Source organism: Convolutriloba macropyga, chromosome 3, assembly GCF_964194025.1.
Source record: "Convolutriloba macropyga chromosome 3, txConMacr16.3, whole genome shotgun sequence".
Taxonomy (NCBI): domain Eukaryota; kingdom Metazoa; phylum Xenacoelomorpha; order Acoela; family Convolutidae; genus Convolutriloba; species Convolutriloba macropyga.
In genome coordinates this window covers 15,353,745-15,372,681 of record NC_134470.1, presented here as the reverse complement: position 1 = coordinate 15,372,681, position 18,937 = coordinate 15,353,745, and the positions used below count along the sequence as shown (strand labels likewise).

General features: G+C 32.3%; 1 protein-coding gene across 5 annotated transcripts in view; it reads left to right on the top strand.

The window, feature by feature from the left end:
* Positions 1-18,937, top strand: part of LOC142335987 (uncharacterized) — a 99,314-nt gene that overhangs the window by 67,362 nt on the left and 13,015 nt on the right. For 4 of the 5 annotated variants that reach the window (XM_075384421.1, XM_075384426.1, XM_075384425.1 and 1 more), the window contains 6 exons: positions 4,465-4,586; positions 5,031-5,291; positions 5,578-5,754; positions 10,023-10,181; positions 10,619-10,711; positions 11,102-11,239. In XM_075384421.1, coding sequence (XP_075240536.1) covers positions 4,465-4,586; positions 5,031-5,291; positions 5,578-5,754; positions 10,023-10,181; positions 10,619-10,711; positions 11,102-11,239 — 950 coding nt within the window. The remainder of the gene's footprint in view (positions 1-4,464; positions 4,587-5,030; positions 5,292-5,577; positions 5,755-10,022; positions 10,182-10,618; positions 10,712-11,101; positions 11,240-18,937) is intronic. The other variant, XM_075384423.1, reaches the window with a different exon arrangement.

The following is an 18,937-nucleotide window of genomic DNA, read 5'->3' as shown; positions in this document are numbered from 1 at the left end:
CACTATGATTTTTCAAAAAAAGAGATTTCGATACTCGATAAAACGTGTCGTTTTTTTGTAGTATTTGTTCTTTTTCCTTTCAAAGTAGGCCCTATTGACGTTCAAATGAGACCCAAGTGAGCATATATAATTTTCGGGTAAAGATTTTAATGGCTTCAACATGTTTTTATAAATTTTATGTGAAGTTTTACGTCTTGGGTAAATCTTGGGTTTGAAAATTGATTGCCATAATTTTCGAATTTGTTTTATTTCAAGAAACTCTGCAGATGTTTAAACTTTGCCCAGTGTTTTTTTAGACCTATTGCCACATTGTAAGGACAGGAACCATCTGCTTTGTAGCGAAGTACAAATTAAAGTTTTTTTGTTTGTATTTTTTCTGCCAATATTTTGATTTTTTTTCACTATGTGTTTCTTATTCAAATAAATATTAAGTTTTGCACGTAATAATGTTTTTTTTGCTTTATTTTGGTGACTTTTTTTATCTCGCTGTCTAATTAATGACAGGTTTCATCGATCCCTTAATGAGACAAAACTTTGATAGTTCAATGGCTTCTGTTGTTAATTTTTGTTGTTATACAGCAATTGTTTTTGAACAGCATGTGATTTTTTGAATGTTTCCTATCTGCTCCTGAATTGGGAGACAGATAAGTTAAAATATGGACCAGCGGGATCGGTACATTATGTACAGACCCATATTACTACGCCTCTTTGTCATATCAAGTTAGTAAATTAGAAAACTGAGAAAACTTAAATATTGAACTGTTTCAACAGTTCTCTAGCATTTGACATGCCTACTTGGCGAGATAAAAAAAATTAGATAAAAAAATTTAAAAGTTCGCTGAACAATTTATAGATTAAAAACATATATCAGTGCAGTCAGCGAAATTACTAACGCTACTTCATTGTTCTGCTGATTTGAGTTAGAACTTTCCTCTTTATCAAATGCAGTGTCTGTTGCTTTTCTATCCATCAAAGAAAATTTGACCTGTAAAAAATAGTCAACAATTTTATAGTTCAAAACCATTGGGCTGCGTAACTCAAAGCAGTTCATAACAAAAGATTTATACTCGTTTTTGAAATGAGTAATTATCATCTAAAGTTTATCAGGTGAATAATTTGGAGCTGTTCATTATCTGGCTGAATCAAAAGCTTTTTTGTTAAAATCAGTGTACAAAAAAAATTTCTCCAAAAATTTGGTTAATTTGTATTTTAAAATTCGGTAAAATTGGCCTGAAAAACTCCACAATATTTGGATCCTTTTTCTCAATGTTTGCAGCATACTCATCTCAGTCGCAGCCTGTTTATTTGAATTTATTGCGAGATCAGAAACCAATTTTAAATCAATTTGTTCCTTACCTACCTTTAAAATCAAACAGCCTCCTATTTAGAACCTTTTTTATCTCGGAGAATTTTTAGTTTTTCCCGCACTGCTTACTCCTACTCAAAATGGTTCATTATGAAAAGTTATTTTTTCAAGATTGCAAAATTTACATACCACAAGAAGTAGTCTCTCACAAAATCTATGATCACCCATTGGATGTAGAGCATCTTCTTAACGATTCAAAATTTGTCATTTCTATGAAAATCCAAACATGTATATTTTTACTTTTTTGTTATGATGGCAAATAATCTGCGAGGCAGCTAAGTTAGTCCCATTATCTGTTTATCCATGCAGAGGCAATTTGATTCAACACTGTAAACCTTAAGGAGGTTCGTTAATGTGCGTTTGCGCATAATGTTCCAACCCCCTCTCATTCACGTTTTTGACTAAATTGTACACCAAAGTTTTAGATAGAAAACTTTCAAACATTCAAATATTGGAATTTTAAAAAATCACCTTGAACTCATGCAACTAAACAAATTGAATGAACCCGCAGTAGAGGGCCAATTAGACCTGCGATTAGCGACACTACAAGACAAGACAAACTACAAATAAAAGGACAACAAAAACATTAATTACAACAAAATTTTCAATTTATTATTTTTTAAAAACAGCAGCAAACTCTTCGCATATCAACAGAAAGCACTGCCACTTAAACTTCAATCATATCTACAACCATTAGGAGCTATTGAAGCATTTCATCTTTCGGAATACGTTTTAGAAATACAGAATGAACAACGAAAGCATTTCAATCGCTGAAAATAATACACCTGCTACATAAACCTCTTTTTACCGTCCACCGGACCGTTCATTAATGTGAAGTCTGCACGGACATCAAAATTCAACTATAACTGTGTGGAAATACCAAAGTTAATGAAAACTTTTTAAAAACTTGTATTATCTGCGTCATCAAAGCAATTATGAGCAGAAAAAAAATTTTTGCTCCACTAGAACAAAAATGAGAAGTCTCGTTCACAATCATTGCGTTTAATTGTGCAGCATTAGAAAACCGATGCCATCTGCCATTACTTAGTGCCAAATTAATAAAAAAAAACCATTTGATATCAAATTCAAAACAGCTTCAAACAAAAAATCAACGCAAAATATAAATTTTGTTCCAATAGAAAAAAATCTGTTCTTAACAAGAAACAGTAGCAAGTCAAAAAAACAAAAAGCAAAGTTAAAAATGTTATTTTATGAAAAACATACTTTAAATAGAGACAAAAATCAAAATTTTTAAATGAAAAGTTCGATATTTTAATTTGCGCCGTCTTCCAACGCCATTGAAGTGACAAGTGATCCGCCCTGACTGTCCTTAAATTAAAAAAGCACTAACAAAAACATGTATGAAAGCAAAAAGCAACGTAAAACAATAATATGCATGGAGGATTAAATATTGAATGAAAAGAGACAAGATGCAGCTTTTCTTTGCTAAGAATGTGCTAAAATTGGCAGAAATAAAAAAAAAAGGGGCGAAGCTCAAAATTACAATTTTTTGAAAGCAAATACTTCCAAAAGTCTTACAACTAAAATCTTTCTTTAACAAAAATTACTAGAAAAGTTGCATTGCAACTCTTTAAGAAGCCAATATAACTTGTCATTTTTGACACCTACACAGAAAACAACATATACAGTTAGAAGTCAAATTTTAACAATCATAATTACATAAGCATAGTGATGAAGTCATAAAAAGCTTTATTTTCTCACGGAAATTATAATATATTTCCATTGGTCCTCATTTACACCTAAATGAGAACTCGCTCGACTTGAGCCTTGATTTGAAATGATTGTTGTTTATCAATCACATTAAAAGAATGTTTTCTTTTTACAAAATACAACACGCATATACGATCCAAATAATTTTTAAAAGTTATATATCCACGATTCGCAAAAACTATCCCTGCTTCTGCTGCTCATTCATTGATAAAAATTAATTGTCTGAAGCGACATTTTAGATAATTTGACCATAAAAATCAGCAAAGCAAAAATTAATGATGAGTTTTGGGTAAATATGGAGTTAAATTAGCAGAAAATCTTTAAAACACCAATTCCAGAATACTATCATGGGAAAATGAAGTGAAACCAACTCTCCTCAAAGATTTAGAAGATTATTTTCATCAGTTTTTGGGTTTGTACTTTTGCATAATAAAGCAAAATAAGCTAAAGAAATATCTATTATGCCATTTTTGATGAAAAGGCTAAAATTCAAAAAAAATTTTCTTCGAATTTTAGTCTAAAAGTCGTTTCAGACAGTTCACTTAAACTCCTTTTTGTTCACAAAACTTTAAACCTCGGTATATCAGTGGAGAAAACGGAATTCAAAATAAACCTTTTTAATTAGTATTTGTACGCAGGATGGGCTTTTTTAATAATACCACTCACAATTTTTTGCGATGAACACATGGATCGGCCAAATTTCACTGAACAAAAAAAACAGGTGCTCATATAGTTCCAACCCTACAAAAAGTTTTCGTTCAATTGGTAAAATTTGAACGTTTTTTCAATTGACATTAAATCTTACCTTTGTTTTGCATATTAAGAGTGACAATGAACGGCGAATCAGCTTTACAAACCTTTTTTTTCAAAAAATCATCAGTAAATTTTTGTCCACGATTATCAATCTCAGACATCAAGTCTTTGGTCAGTTTTTAACGTACCGAGCAGCTATTGAAGATATTAAGTTCTGTTTTTCAACAGGAAAAATGATTGTTTTATCAGTAATTTTTAAAAACAGCACCTTTTTTATTTCAAAATTAGGTAACATAGAATTAATTATTAGAAGCAAAGCAAACAGATTTAACTTCTGGTAGTCATTTGTTCTATTCTATCAATTTTTGAAAAAAAATACGAAGATTTCATTGAAACATTTATTAACAATGAACATTTTGTTAACTGCTTTAAACGTATGTAGTAAAAACAAACAACAAACCAAAGAAAAACATGAGGCTTTCCCACAAAAGATTTAGAGTTTCGGAGTGAAAGTTAGATTTGTGTAATTAAATGTGTGATGATGATTGATGTAGTAAGAGTTAGATTTGCGTAATGAATTTTTTTTTTAACTTGACAGCTTCCCTTTTTTGCAGAGTCAATGTTGAGTCACCAAGGTGTGGTAATGACATCAACGAAAACTGACAGTGAATCATCGGCTAAGTCAACAACTGAAGAACTGAATCCGAGAAAAATTTTTACACAGCTACAGGAAATGGTAAGATCCTACACAGGACATTAAACTAATCCTAAATTGAGTAAATTTTTGAACAATTTTTACATGCTTTTGGCGACACTCTATGCTGAATATCCCGTAAAACTCTTTCGTTTCAGCATCATAGTTGGTTTATGCTCTCACCGTTTGAACTATTTAAATGACCATATGAAAACATTTACAATATAGATATCTTTAAACCTTTATGACGAACATCCTAACTTCAGATCTATCCCCTTTCGCCTGGGCCATATTTTGACATAGTTAACATATAATCTATAAGTGGGGGGGGGGGGGGGGGGGGGTCAAAAACACTGAGGGGAGGATATGGAATAGATCCTTAACTTCCATGTCTTACCCCACCTCGTAGCAGTTGTTGACTAAGGGTGAAATCTCGTGAGCCTCCAAATTTAGTGGATGTTAACTATATTCAGTGGCATGTTTCAGCTGATTTTGAGCCAGCCCCCGGACGGTGAAAGCGAGACTGGGGATGAGACAGAGGCCAGTAGTTGTGGAGGGGGAAATTCATCCAGTCACCACACCACATCCACCAATCTCAGTGGGAAGAGCAGCAAACAACAACAGGGCGCAAACAGGACTGGGGGAGGGGGAGGAAACGCGATCAATGACACTAGGTCAACGCCCGCTAATAATGGGTCATCTTCGTCGAATTTTAGCAAAGGCCAACGCAAGAGATCACAATCACAGGTCAGTCAGAGGTCATCAATTGCATCATAGATCCCCGGATATCTACAATATAGCCTGATTTACCAGGGCTATTTCGGAACAGGGCTATTTGTAAAAAAAACTTTGAAAGTCAAAAAGATTGCCCACACAAAAACTTGCCAGGTTTGTAGCGAGCGATGATCATAATCATCGTTTTTAAACCTAAGAGAGATTCGGTATCTTCGTTTTTTTTGAAACTAAGTATATCCAAACTGCAGCTTTTAGTGGTTTAATTTAACGAAATATTATTAATTTTTGCTGACTTTAGGAGAAGAATGCTGGTAATTTGATCAATCGGAGTAACACAAGTACACATGAGAGTAGCAGCAGCAGTCATCGGAACAGTCAGAAGCAGACTCTGTCTAACAATGAGATACTTCTGAATCAGTTAAGAACAGAACTGTACAGTAGCAAACAGGAGTGGTACAATATGCAGTCTGCTAAGGTCAGAAACATGCCAAGTCTGTAATTCTACATGTCATTATAATTTCTAGGACTAATTAGATAAAGTTTGCTATTATCGATGGTCTCAATACCCTAGTCGAGAAATTTTTGGTTTTTAAGTATAAAAAATTGTCGGTATCCTCTTTTTTTCTAGCCAAAAATGACAAAAGTTGCTGCGATTTTTTAGTCGGCATCATCGTTTTTATTCGTTATTTAACATAAGATCGTCGCTTTTGAAACGTAAGAGAGCTTCGGTATTATTGATAGACATACACTCATATCTTCTAGATTTTAGTAGAATATTAGTCAAGCAGACCGACCAAAAAACGGTCGATAAGTTCAGTTGCAAACCTAATCAACCCTCGAAAATTTAACTTGTACACTGCAAGAAAGTATGTCTAAACTGATTGAATGTGAATTAATGAACCGAATTCTCATCAACGTTTAATAAAAATTTTATTTTTTTCACTTCAAAAATAACCAAAAATTTTATATTCGTTCAATTAGTTTTCAACAATTTTTTACGTTCAACAATTTTCAACAATTTTGCACATCCTTTCTGAATTTTCTCCAAGCACGTTTGACATTCATGCAAAAAAAACACAGTCATATAACGTGTGACTACATTATAAACACTAGAGTCAAATATTTCTATGATAAAAAGCGACAGTTTCTTACGTCTAAAACCGAACATACCGGCGATCTTTTACTTTTAATAACCGAAAAAACCGCATCTTCTTAAACGGGTTAAACGGTACATACCGAATCTTTCTTAAATCCAAAAACGAGGATAGCGATTTTTTCTTACGTTTGGGTCTGGGAATTCAGCCTGGATCACTTTCATTTATAAATGATATTATGGACAAGTTATCTTAGGAGTAAATTTGTGAAAAGTTGTTTTCATCTCTGTCAAAATGCAAGCAAAGTAAAATATGTCAATAAATTTTCTGCTTTACAAAATGTACTAGCTCACGATAAAACACTAACAGTTCATTGTTCCGACCCCACTTGTGGGGGGAGGAACTACACACTCAAATAGGTTTTTTTGTTCAGTCAATTTTAGCCGATCGATATATTCATCGTAGAGAATTGTGAGAGGTATCATTAAAAAGCTCGTCCAGCGTAGAATTCGAAATTAAAAAGATTTTTTCGAATTTCCTTTTTTTCGAGGAGTTATCGAGGATTGAAGTTTTGTGTGAACATGTGATATTTTGTTCACTTTTATTGTAATTTATATATAATTTAGTAGAATTCTTCAAATTAAGATAATTTTTATATAAAGTTTTTGATTCAAAACTACATTTCACGCCGCAAAAAGAATCAATATTCAGTTTCTAATAGACGAAAGGCAATAAAAAAGACTAGTTCTCGTCTCATAGGGAAGTTTACTATCAAAAAAGTTATCGAACTCTATTTGAGAGCACTTATTTTTAAAAAAAATTCATATTTTTTTGTTTTCTTTTGTCAGATAGAGACTAGTCACTTTTCATCCGAAGGTTCCGTTAATGATAAACTTTATTCACAGTCTAATGAAGCCCAATGGACAAAGAATTCGTTTTCAAAGAATCGCTCGTATTTTTTTTGGCTACGACTCTGAATTTTAAATGAAATTTCGATTTTTTTGAGGTTTTACTAAATTTTTGGAGTCCTATGGCATAAATTTGTTACCTAAAAGTGCAATAAGTTTCATGATGAGCATTAGGAGAACATATCTAGAGCTTTGAGTGGACAGCTAATGGCTGTTGAAACTTTAAAATTGGATTTTCGGGAAATTTTTTTAACATTAACCAATCTTAAACTCCTTTCGTGAATTGTAAGTCAACTTCAGTAGTGACACGACCCTCTTACATTCTACTGCAACCAAAATTATTCTATTTAGCGGTTTTATCTTCGTATTATTTGTTATATGACTTCAATGATACAAAATTTCGAAATTAAAAAAAATTGGATTTTTTCTTTTTATTGGTCGCTCTTGAAATCTTATCAAATTCGCCTGATATTATTAGCTCCCATTGGTTTAGAAGATTTTTTCAATGGATCTTGGACAAAGTTCACAGAGAAAAGCCTATGGTTTAAATGGCTTCGACAGTTTCTTCGCGCGATTTTCCACTGAATTTAATTCTTTTTGCATGTATGTGTTGTTGTTTCCATAGCCATCAGACTTTTTGTGATGTCTTATCGACTACCTATGCATGAGAAATATTCTTTTGTCGCATCGAGGGACAGCTGAGCGTAATTATGGGCTTCCGGTGAAAGCGATTGGATTTAATGGCTGTTAAGACTTTCCGAGATTTTCCGAGAAATCTTTAACATTAAACAATCTTAACCCTTAGTTCGTGAACTGTGAGTCAGTCTCAGTAATGACCGGACCTTTGTTTTCTAATTCAACCAAAAATAATCTAGTTAGCGGTTTTATGTTCTAACTTTTGGTGTTATGACTTCGATGCACGAGTTTTCATAACTTTTTTTAAAAAATTTGGATCTCTTTTTCTTAATTCTGGTTCCTTTTGGAATCTTAACACATTATCCTAATATTGATAGTTTCATGGAATTAGAAATGATGACATTCAATTGATCACAAAAAAAATTTTCAGAGGAAAGCTTATGGTTGAAAGGGTTTCGACACTCCTCGCGCACTTTTCTACCAATTTTTTGGATTTTGCCTGTCTTTTTGTTGTTTTCATAGTCAATGACTTTTTGTAATGTCTTATTGCTGAATTATGAATTCCAAACACCCCATCTTTTTGTTGTCTCACAGAGGCATAACTTATCGTGTTTATTAGCACACATTGAAGGCCATTGAATTTAATGGTGTTGTTACTACGGTTTTTCTCAAAAAAATTTCGTTGTTTTAATGTGTTTGTTCATGGTTGTTGATTTATTGCAGTCAAATTGTTAAAAAAATCACATTGCTGTTAGAAATTAATTGAAATTGGAAAAGTTCACTTTTTTAATGGCTTCGACACTTTCCTCGCTCATTTTTTTTGAATTTGCTGTGTTAGCCTTTTTTTATTCTTTAGGTAGCCGTAAAATGCTTACCGGTCTCATAAGCTTGTAAGTGACGATTGATTGAATAATTTTACCCGATGAAGGCTGTTTATAGCAATTGGTCTTCAAGTTTATAATATTATATATTTTCGAGGTTTTAAGGATTTTTCAATTTTTTCAGTTTTTGTTGTTGTTTTCATTAATTTGTAACGTGTTCTCATCATTGAGAGGTCCCATTTATTTTAAAAGTTAACATGTTTACTGATATTATGAAGTGACTAATGTTTTGTTTGTTGGACAATGTGTGTTCACAAAAATTTATGTGAGTGTTGTATTTGTGTTTCTTTTTCTCTTCCTTTACAACAATCGCGTAATAACAGATCCCAATGATCTTCAAATGTGTCCCTATTGAACTTGTTTATTCATTCATTATATGTTAAGCTGAATTAGTATAAATGGAAATTGAAATAAAAAGACATAATATTTGGATAATAGCTAATGATTTTAATGGCTTCACTAATTTGTGTTCTCGCAATGTTTGTAATTTTCTGCATCTGTAGTCGGTTGCTATGGCTTAGTCTAACCAGAGACAGGTCCTATTGGTTTCATTATGACTCTTTGGTAAATTTATTGAAAAATAGTTTGTTGAAAGCTATTGATTTTTGAGACTTGAAAATATTCGGTTTAAAAAATGTTGATTGATTTTTGAATTTCGCCTAAATATTTTTTTTTGTAGAATTGTTACCTAGTCTCATTAAGAAAAAATCCCGTCTGCTGTGTAGTTAGGAAAAGTTAAATTTGTGTAGTTAGGATTTTGTCTAATTGTAATGTGACGTTGTTACTATGTGCTTTTAAAATTGGATATTGAATTTTTGACGTGAAACTTTTTGTTTTCGCTTTTTTGTAGTTGTTTTTTTTTCTCGTAGTCTTTTCAATGCAGATATCGTTGTAATGAGGCATGGCACGATTTATTTTCATTATTACAAAAAATGTAGATGAGCGCGGTTCGGAACATCATGTGCGAACGCACATTAACGAGCCTCCTTCTTGTTTTGTACTTTTGCTTTCTATACTGGGCAAGATCGGTCACTGAAAGATTTTGGAAGCTGAAAAGACTATTTCCCGGGTTGTCCTTAATTCAAAATGTTATAAAATTACAACTTTCTAATATGGCACCTATAAATATTTCATAACTTTATTTACTTATAAGTTCAATACTGCATAATACGGAAGTGCTATGATAAACATTTTGGGTTGATGCGGGTTGTGTTGTGTGTTAAGAACAACCTAGAGTGTCGCCTGGGTGAGTTGGAGAGTGTGCATGGGAATCTGCAGGCAGACTACCTTACTCTGCAGAGACTACAGGGAGACACTCAGACCAAGATGATTGAGATGCAAAAGAGAATTGACCAGCAGGAGATACTCATCATTGAACTCAATGTCAGTATATTATGATTATTACATTTTCGAATTTTAACCTCCTAACGGCTCCCTTCTAAGTAACTACAGAAGTAGAAGATAAACAACAGACGATCTGTAAATTGTAGTTGAGTCTGCGACTGATTTTCGTATCTCAACAAGTCTATGAAATACGAAACAAAGTAATTACTCTCCCTTGTACTAAAAAAGGTGAATAAATAACAAATTTTCCTTGTTCTCGATCTCGAACCGGGGGGGGGGGGGGGGTGAGGCGCGAGAAGGAACAGGTTAGTTTGATTGATGCAAAATGCAAAAGAATTAGAGTGGAGCTTAAATGGGATTCTCTAAGATGGGTAAAGAATCTTATTCGCTTTAGAGGGGCTGATAAGTTTTTGGTTTTCATGAATAAATTCCGGCTTTCACTAACGTGTGTGGACTGTTATAACCACACGTTTCAGAGAAAGCTAGCACATAAAGAGAAGTCACTGGAACAGAAGAGAAAAGCCACTGCCGAGTACCAAAACCGACTCAGGGATGCAGAACAGGACAAGGTATTAAGTCTGCTCTTTCTCCACTTAGACGCTTCCCTGGTTGAGAATCGAACTTAATTTGAACAAAATAGTAATCAGAGCTAAACAATACCTTGTATAAAAATTGTTTATTTTGCCGGATTTTACATTGAATGATTTATGGTGGGGTAAATTTTACAAAGTAACATCAGACTTACGATTTATGCAAAAATGAAAGAAATTGCGAACAGATTTTTGTTCCTTTAAGCCAACCCCCACTATCATATTTGATCGTTCATTTCACGATCAAATTTTTGAACAATTTTGAAAAATTTTGATGGCCAATTTTTGGGTGACATGCGTTAATCTATTACATATTAATCCAAAGTTAATCTGCTTCATAATTTTTGGCAAATCTGTTTTGCTCTGCAGCTAAATCTGGAACGAGAGAACGAGAGACGCGCCCTGTCAATGGCCAAATACCAGAGGGAAGTAAACGAGCTCCAGCACAAGTTAAATAGAAGCCTCAAACAAAACAACAACAACCGCGATAACGATAACAGTATCACTGTAAGTTCATTTTGTTCCCATATCAAATTTAGCAGACAATTTAGTAGTTGGGAAACTACTCTGGATAATTTTTGAATACACTATTGGTATATATTTTTGGTATGAGTTGGTATATATTTGTTCCGACCCACTTTAGTGGGGGAGGAACTATATACTCAACTGGTTTTTTTGTCCAGACAATTTTTGGCCGATCGATATAATCATCCTAGATTTGTGAGTGGTATCATTAAAAAGCCCCTCCCGCGTAGAATATGAAATTAAAAAGGTTTTTTCAATTTTCGCTTTTTATAGGGAGTTATCAAGGCTTAAAGTTTTGTGAATATTAGACGAAATTCAGCTGTTTTTATTCACATTACTGATGTTTTTGACCAAATTTTCGACAATTTTGCTAAAATATTATAAAATTGTTAACTCTAGTATTATTGATTTCATCTCTAAAGATAGAGGAGGGTTGCTGAACTGTTCTATCCGAGTTTTTTTTACTGGAATTAGTACCAAAATAATCAAAATTCAGACTTTTTTCGTCAAAAATGAGACCAAGTTTGCATTTTTTTTAGCCTACTTGCTTTTAAATTTGCTGGAAGTAGACACCGCAAAACTGCGCCCATATTGTTCTCAACCTTGAAAAAGCGATTGTTGTACTCCCACTGGCTTTTAGGAGTCTTCTGGAATTATAGTTTTGCCAGTTTTTGCAAAATTAAACTCGATAATTATACAAAATGCGTTATTTCTTTTCGACAAACAAAAATTTTTGTTAAAAATTGATATATTTTGCTACCATTTGAAGAATTAAGTGTTTTTTTAGACCCGAAGCAACATCTAGGTTGATTTTGATCTCAACATGTATCCTTAAGTTAAAAAAAAAGACTTTATTAGGACGCGACATTTTTTTCAAAATACTTCCGCTACGTAAAAGTTTTTTATGCAAAATACTTATCAGAAATTCAAATCTGGACTTAATTAATGACAAATGAAATTTACAAAAAACGAGGCCCGGCGAGATTATATTATGGTTTCAGAGTTCAGCTCATGGCTTTTATGGCTTTGACCGATTGTTTTCGTAAAACTTTTAATGACTTCTTGTGTTTTCCTTTCATTTGTTAATTTTGTAGCCCAATGACTAAGTGTCCCCAATCAAAGATCCAGTTAGTTTTTCAGATTGTATAATGAACAAAGACCACTCTTTCAGTTGTTATTTAATATCTGTTATGACTTTGAATAAATTTGTTTTAAGAAAATTTCGGTGACTTTTTGAACTTTGCCACTATTTCGTCTTATTTCTCTCAACTTCAAGCGCAGTCTCAGTAAAAATAGGCGGAAATTAAATTCTGTTGAGTTCTAAAATAGAATTGGTAACGGTTTGTTTTTCAACTATTCGTTTCTTTGTTTTGATACTACGCGTTTTCATATTTTTCATTTTTGAGCATAATTGCAGATTTTATGAGTTCATTTTGTGTTCTTGTCAAATTATCACGTTTTTGACAAAACTAATTAAAGGAAGACATAGTTCGGAGAATGCACTGCGTTGGAAAAAAGCGTATCTGGATATGTTATTAATTGTTTTTGTTGAATAGTTTATGCTTTTTGGGCTGAGACACAATTATCTCCCAAAATTTTGTGGATTTTTTTTTATCGTTTTTGCCTTTGTTTGTCTATCTTTTTACGGTTGCACGCCAAATACCTGATAACTATACGCCTCAATCGCTCCCGGGACGTATAACGCGAAACGTGGTTAAAATTTTCAATTATATATGGTTTGTTTCAATGACTTTCTAATTAAATTTTAAAGACTTTTTTTTTCAGCTGTCTCCTTTTTGTTTCATTTTTGTCGCAGTGTAACCCAATCTTACTAATTTGAAGATTCAATTAATTTTGTTAATTCAAACATTTTCACGCACGTGGTTATACGCGCTTGACTGATTGCTTCGACCAATTAGTTTCACAAAAATTTTTCGAGATTTCTTTACTGTTCAATTTTTGGGTTTCTTTTCGTTGTCATGTCTACGTAGTCCTTTTATAAGGAAAACTAGTGGATGATAAGATGACTAAAAAGTGATGATTTACAGTTCTTGCAGGTAACATCTAATAATTATAGTGCCTTGATCATTGTGATGTCGTAAAATTGTTTGAAGTTTTGGCTTCTTTATGTATTTGTTGTTATTTTGTGCGGTCGTGACCTAGTCTCATTATTAACAGGCCCAAGTGGCTCCCTAACCGATTGTTTTTGTGCAAATCTTAAGTCTGTTATGACTTTTGAAATTATTGATTTTGAAAAACATATTTGGGTTTTTGAGCTTTGTCATTTTTTAACTAATTTTTTGGTCGGTTTATATCTCAGTCCCAGTAAGCACAGGTCAAAGGCCGTTTTCAGTGAGCTATTGTTTAATCTTTATAAAAATTTTAGCTTCAAACATTTGCTTCTCGGCTTTTTTACTATTTTTAGTACGAGATTTCTCAAAATGTTTGAAATTTTTAGATGTTTCAAAATTTTAAAGGATTTGTTTTCTTTTTTAATTTATAACAATAATCGTTGGTCCCATTGGCTTTGATATTTTGCGCAATTCAATATTTGATAATAACATGTCTCAATTTCTTCAATTGGAGATATAAATCACCACTTTTGTGATTTCAGTTGATAACTAATGACTTTTATAACTGTGATATTAATTTTTTCTTAATAAGAATTGTTTTTTTTTTAATTTCTTTGCTCTTTTTGTCGACCTGTTAACCAGTCCCATTGAGAACAGGTCCGATATCTTTTCTAATGAAAAATAGGCTAAATTGTATTGTTTAGGTTTTTTCAGATGCGAGTTTGATTTTGTTCGAGTTTTGATCGCAAATAATTTTTGTTGTTTGATTTTTATTATTGTCCTTAATAGTTGTCCTATTATCAACAACTTTAATCGGCCCTTTAATATCAACAACTGTCACCGGCGTGGCATTATTGTATTCCATTGGTTGTTTATTGAACTATATGTATGTTTTTGAAAGTTTTCTATCTCTTCATCGGATGAGCGGGGTCGGAACATTATGTGGGTACGCACAATACGCAGCCTCCTTGTTACTAATACTGCTTAATTTTTAAATTAGTTGGTAACTGCGAGGAGGTACGCAGGTTCTAGGAGAATTAGGCAACACAGCCATGGATCATATAATAGTCCAAAACGGTACGCATAGGCAGCTACTAGAGAAACAGGCGCAAGTTTTGTTGTTCCTAAGTTTTGTTTTTGTTTCGGATAATGTTTCAAAAAAATATTGTTGGTTCCTTGGTTTTTGCAGTTACTAAAAATGACAAAGAGTGAAATTATTCTCACATATCTTTTGAGAAAAATGGTAAATGCTCCAACATATTCTGAAAAAAATGTGTGAACATTATGCTAGATACAATTTTTATTGTTCAAAGAGTTTTTGACTTTTGTACGGCTTCCCAGACGTGTCATTTCAAAGCTCTCGGTGCGTCTAGAAATTCACAACAAAGAGAAAGTTCAAGCAACTCTCTTTTATGTAAACAAATATGACACAAATTTTGGATGCATTTAAGTTCATTTTGGATTAAAACTGTGATTGATTTATTAAATATGATTTCGTATTTCGATCATTTAAAGCAAGCTGTGGCATTTTTGAGGGAGTTACAGGCAAAAATTTTCTAACACTATCGGTTTCCAGAATTCAATTCACTTAGTTAAAAAAAAATGCACAACTTAAAAAATAACACTTTGAATCAATTTTTCGGGCCACTTTTAGCCATTTGAACATCTTTTAGAAACAAATTAAACAGATTTCTGTTCAATTTCCGATTCACATTTTTGCGATCTTGTGAACTAAAAAAGTTTCAGAATTGTCTATAATTAGTTAATTGTGCAATTTCGATAAAATCGAAAAATGTGAAATTTGGGACGAGAACTCATTCTAACCATTAAAAACTCAAAATGTTAAGAAACTTAAAATGTCTTAGAATTAGCTCTGTCCTCAGAAAACTTATTAAAAAGGAGTCCAATATTTATTAAATTTGAAAAAAAAATATTTTTCACAACTTTGAGACAAGGAAAACCAGCAACCAAAATAGTGGTTAAAATTTTTTTTTCAAAAGTTATTTGTTTTTTTTCTATTGATTTTCTATTTTTTGGAAACCTTTTAGCTTTTTACTAGACGTGTAATCTATCAAATTGACTGTGAGCTCCTAATTTATCAAAACTCAACAAAATTAGATTGTATTGAAATCCACTCTTTCTTTGCAAAATCTGCACTTTTTGTTCAACAGTCTTCTTCTTGACATGTAATACGGACTATTTCTAAACACAAAAATGCATCAGTGCAAACATAAATTGCTTAAACCCATTGCAATTTTCTAAAGTTTTCAATATTTGTCTTTTGTTTTAAAGTTTTCTTACAATTATCATCTAAATCTTTCTTTGATCTTTTCTTTTTAAAATAATTGGTTGCAGTTATAAAATTGAGGAATTTTGCACACTTTTATGTTTTAGACTTCAATTTTTTTGAGTTTTTTAAATTTTCACTGACACCACTTTCTTCTAAATTATTCTGACAAAATTTTATCTTGATATTTTTTAATCAAAAACAAATAGAAATATTTTTATGATTCCAGGCTCTTGCGGTCATTTTCTTGTTATACCACTTCAGTGACAGGTGTCTTGTAGTCGTCTCTAACTATTCTTATCTTCTGCTTGATTATATTTGATTGTTATTGATAGTTCTAATGACTTCAATGCCTTTTTTTTGAAAAAATTTAGCTCAACTTTAATTATGCCATCAATTGTTGTACAATTTGACCTAATGTTTTAAATGGATATCCTTGATTTTCGAGACAAAATTTTGACGAGTTGTAAAATAGGACCTCCGTGATATTGTTAATTGTAAGCGTTTTTTGTAGATCTTTGCAAAGGAATAAAACTTTTCAAAATGTTGTGCTTTTTTGCTACGCTAATAATTTTGAACTCCTTGTTGAACTCCATGTTTTTGATTTCTCTAAGCTTCATTCATTAACTCGATTCTTTTTGGTCATCTTTTAAAGTGCTCAAGCAAAAAACATTTTAGATGAATTCTTATTTTTGTCATCTGAATGTGACTTTTGTCCACAATTAAATTATTTAAAAAAAGAACACAATAGAACTCCTTAAACATAATCGAACTAATTATTACAAATTTTGCGGAAGCAATTGCTTCAATGTGCAGTAATAGCGCCTTGATAATGCTTCACTGTCCAAATGGCCAGTTGAAACAGTCTCATACCATCCTTTCGTTTGCTGTGAGTGTAGTTTGCCTTTCATCTTCAAATCGCAGCTTTAAAAAATAATTTACGAAAGTTTTCAATTCTTTGCAGACAGATTTGCTATTTTCATTAAACAAAATAAATTGCCTCTGAAAAGCACGCACTATTGTATCGAATAAACTTAGAGTTTGCCTGAATCATATTGAGAAATGTCAAAAAAATTGAATTGTGATGAGAATTAAAAATATATCAAAACCCTTGACATGGAGAAATGAAACTCAGCTGGTTTAGTTAGTATCATAGCAACATTTTTTGTAAAACGTTTATTATGAAATTTGGTATAGACGAGAAAAACTTACAAAACTAGGTTAGTCAGGCTTACCCAGGCTTTTTTCTCCTTTCCTTCTTTTTTTTACACATTTGAAGCGAGAAAGAAGTTGCAGCAGCTTGCTATAATACAATTTTTTTTTCTAATGTAATCATTTTTGCAACATCTTTTTAGACATGATGATATGATATTTTGTATGCTGTCAAATGCAAATTTATGATCATTCTGTGCCATCAAAAAGATCGCGGGAACCTGCCTAAAAAGTTCATATATGGGATAATATGACAGCCATTATGATATAAGCCATTTTGTATGATATTCAACAAATAAACATAGCAAATTAAAATTTTTAGTATGCCTGACAAAAAATAACCCGAACGTCTTTCCTCTACCCACTACGGTCTCTGCTGTTAAAGTTGACTCATTTATACTTTTCATCGCAAAATGTCATAATTGCCCGTTTTTCATTTTTTTGAAGTATATTCATGAACAATAATAATAATAAATTGTTCTCAAGTATGTATAAACAAACAATATTGTTCAATGAGGTTTACATATACATACTCAAAAGGTCATCAAAAGGCAAAAAAGCCTAGTCGTGTGATGTCTTTGGGAAGCAGTTTGTTAGCAAATAGGGGTGGGGGTAGGGTGTTGATATTGGTTTGTTTTTAATGTTTAAATAGATTGAGTGACAGCAAGTACACGTGAGGAAACAGTTGAGTTTTTGTAAAAGGATAAAATAAAAAAAACAATTTATAAAAAAAACAAAAACTGTTTTAGACAATTGCTCAAAAAAAACTAATAAAAAAGTTCTATGATATCATTTCCTCGTATAAAATTTTCAAGAAAAGTATGGTGATGTGTATTAATTCCAGATTTGTAGCAACTCTTTATAAAGTGAACATATTTTGAATCGAAATTAAGTATATAATTTAGCAATTTTCTTATTCGTATTCCAATTCTCTTTGGGTTGATACCAGTAAATTGATTGCTAGGTTTTAGTTTCTTACTTGTTGTTCTTTTCTCATCTAGCCTCACAAGCTCTGAATCCTCAATAAACCTGTTAAAAACTTCATTTTTATGTTCCCGTCTAATTGTTTTGGTTAAAAAATTTAAAAGTTCATAAATTTTTCACCAGGAAGACTCCATATTTTTCCCGTTCGTTCGCTGTTGATTGATGACTTTGTTTCCTGAAAATAATTCGCGAAATTTGTTTATTTTTCACTTCGATAAACTTCAGGCTTGTCTTGCTTGCAGTTCCGTAAATAAGCACTCCATATTGTATAACCGGTTGAACAAAAGACTTATATACTAAAAATAATTGTTTAATGCTCAATATAAACCTCAGTTTGTAGAACAATCCCGTAAATTTGGTCAATTTTGCAGCGACGCTATTTATGTGTTTTTTGAAATCCAATTTGTTGTCCAGCAAAACGCCTAGATACATTACTTCGTTGCTCTTTTTAAGGGTTGCATTGTTCAGTCTTAGAACATTCATCATAGTTTTAAAACCTAAGTTTAGGTTAATCGTTTTTTCAACATTGAGCGTCAGTTTGTTATCGCTTAAGTAGAGGCCGATGTTTTCAATATCACTTTGAAAAAGAACTTCATTTGCACTTTTTTTTGGCTGCAGAGCAGTATCGTCGGCATAGAGCGTTATTGTAGAGCAGCTGCATTGTTGTCTGATGTCATTGACGTATATGATGAAAAGTAGTGGTCCTAAAACTGAACCTTGCGGCACGCCAAACGTAACAGTTCTTGGACTCGTTTTTGCAGCACCATATCTAAGAATTTGTTTTCTGTCAGATAAGTAAGATTTCATAATTTCAAGCATTGGGCCTCTCAAACCTATGTTAGCAATTTTTTTAAGTAGTAAATTATGATCAACCGTGTCAAATGCCTTTTTCAAATCTAGAAACAAACCTATCGAGCACTTTGGCTGGTTTTCTAAAGTGTCCCTAGCGTTTTCAACAAAATGCGCTAAGGCATCAATTGTTCCTCTTTGTCGTCGGAAACCATATTGATTTGCATCCAGGAGATCAAAAACTTCCAAAATATTTTGTTGTACAGAAATGTTTCAAAGACTTTTGCAACAGTTGGAAGTAGAGAAATTGGTCTGAAGTTAGATGGTTCCTGGACA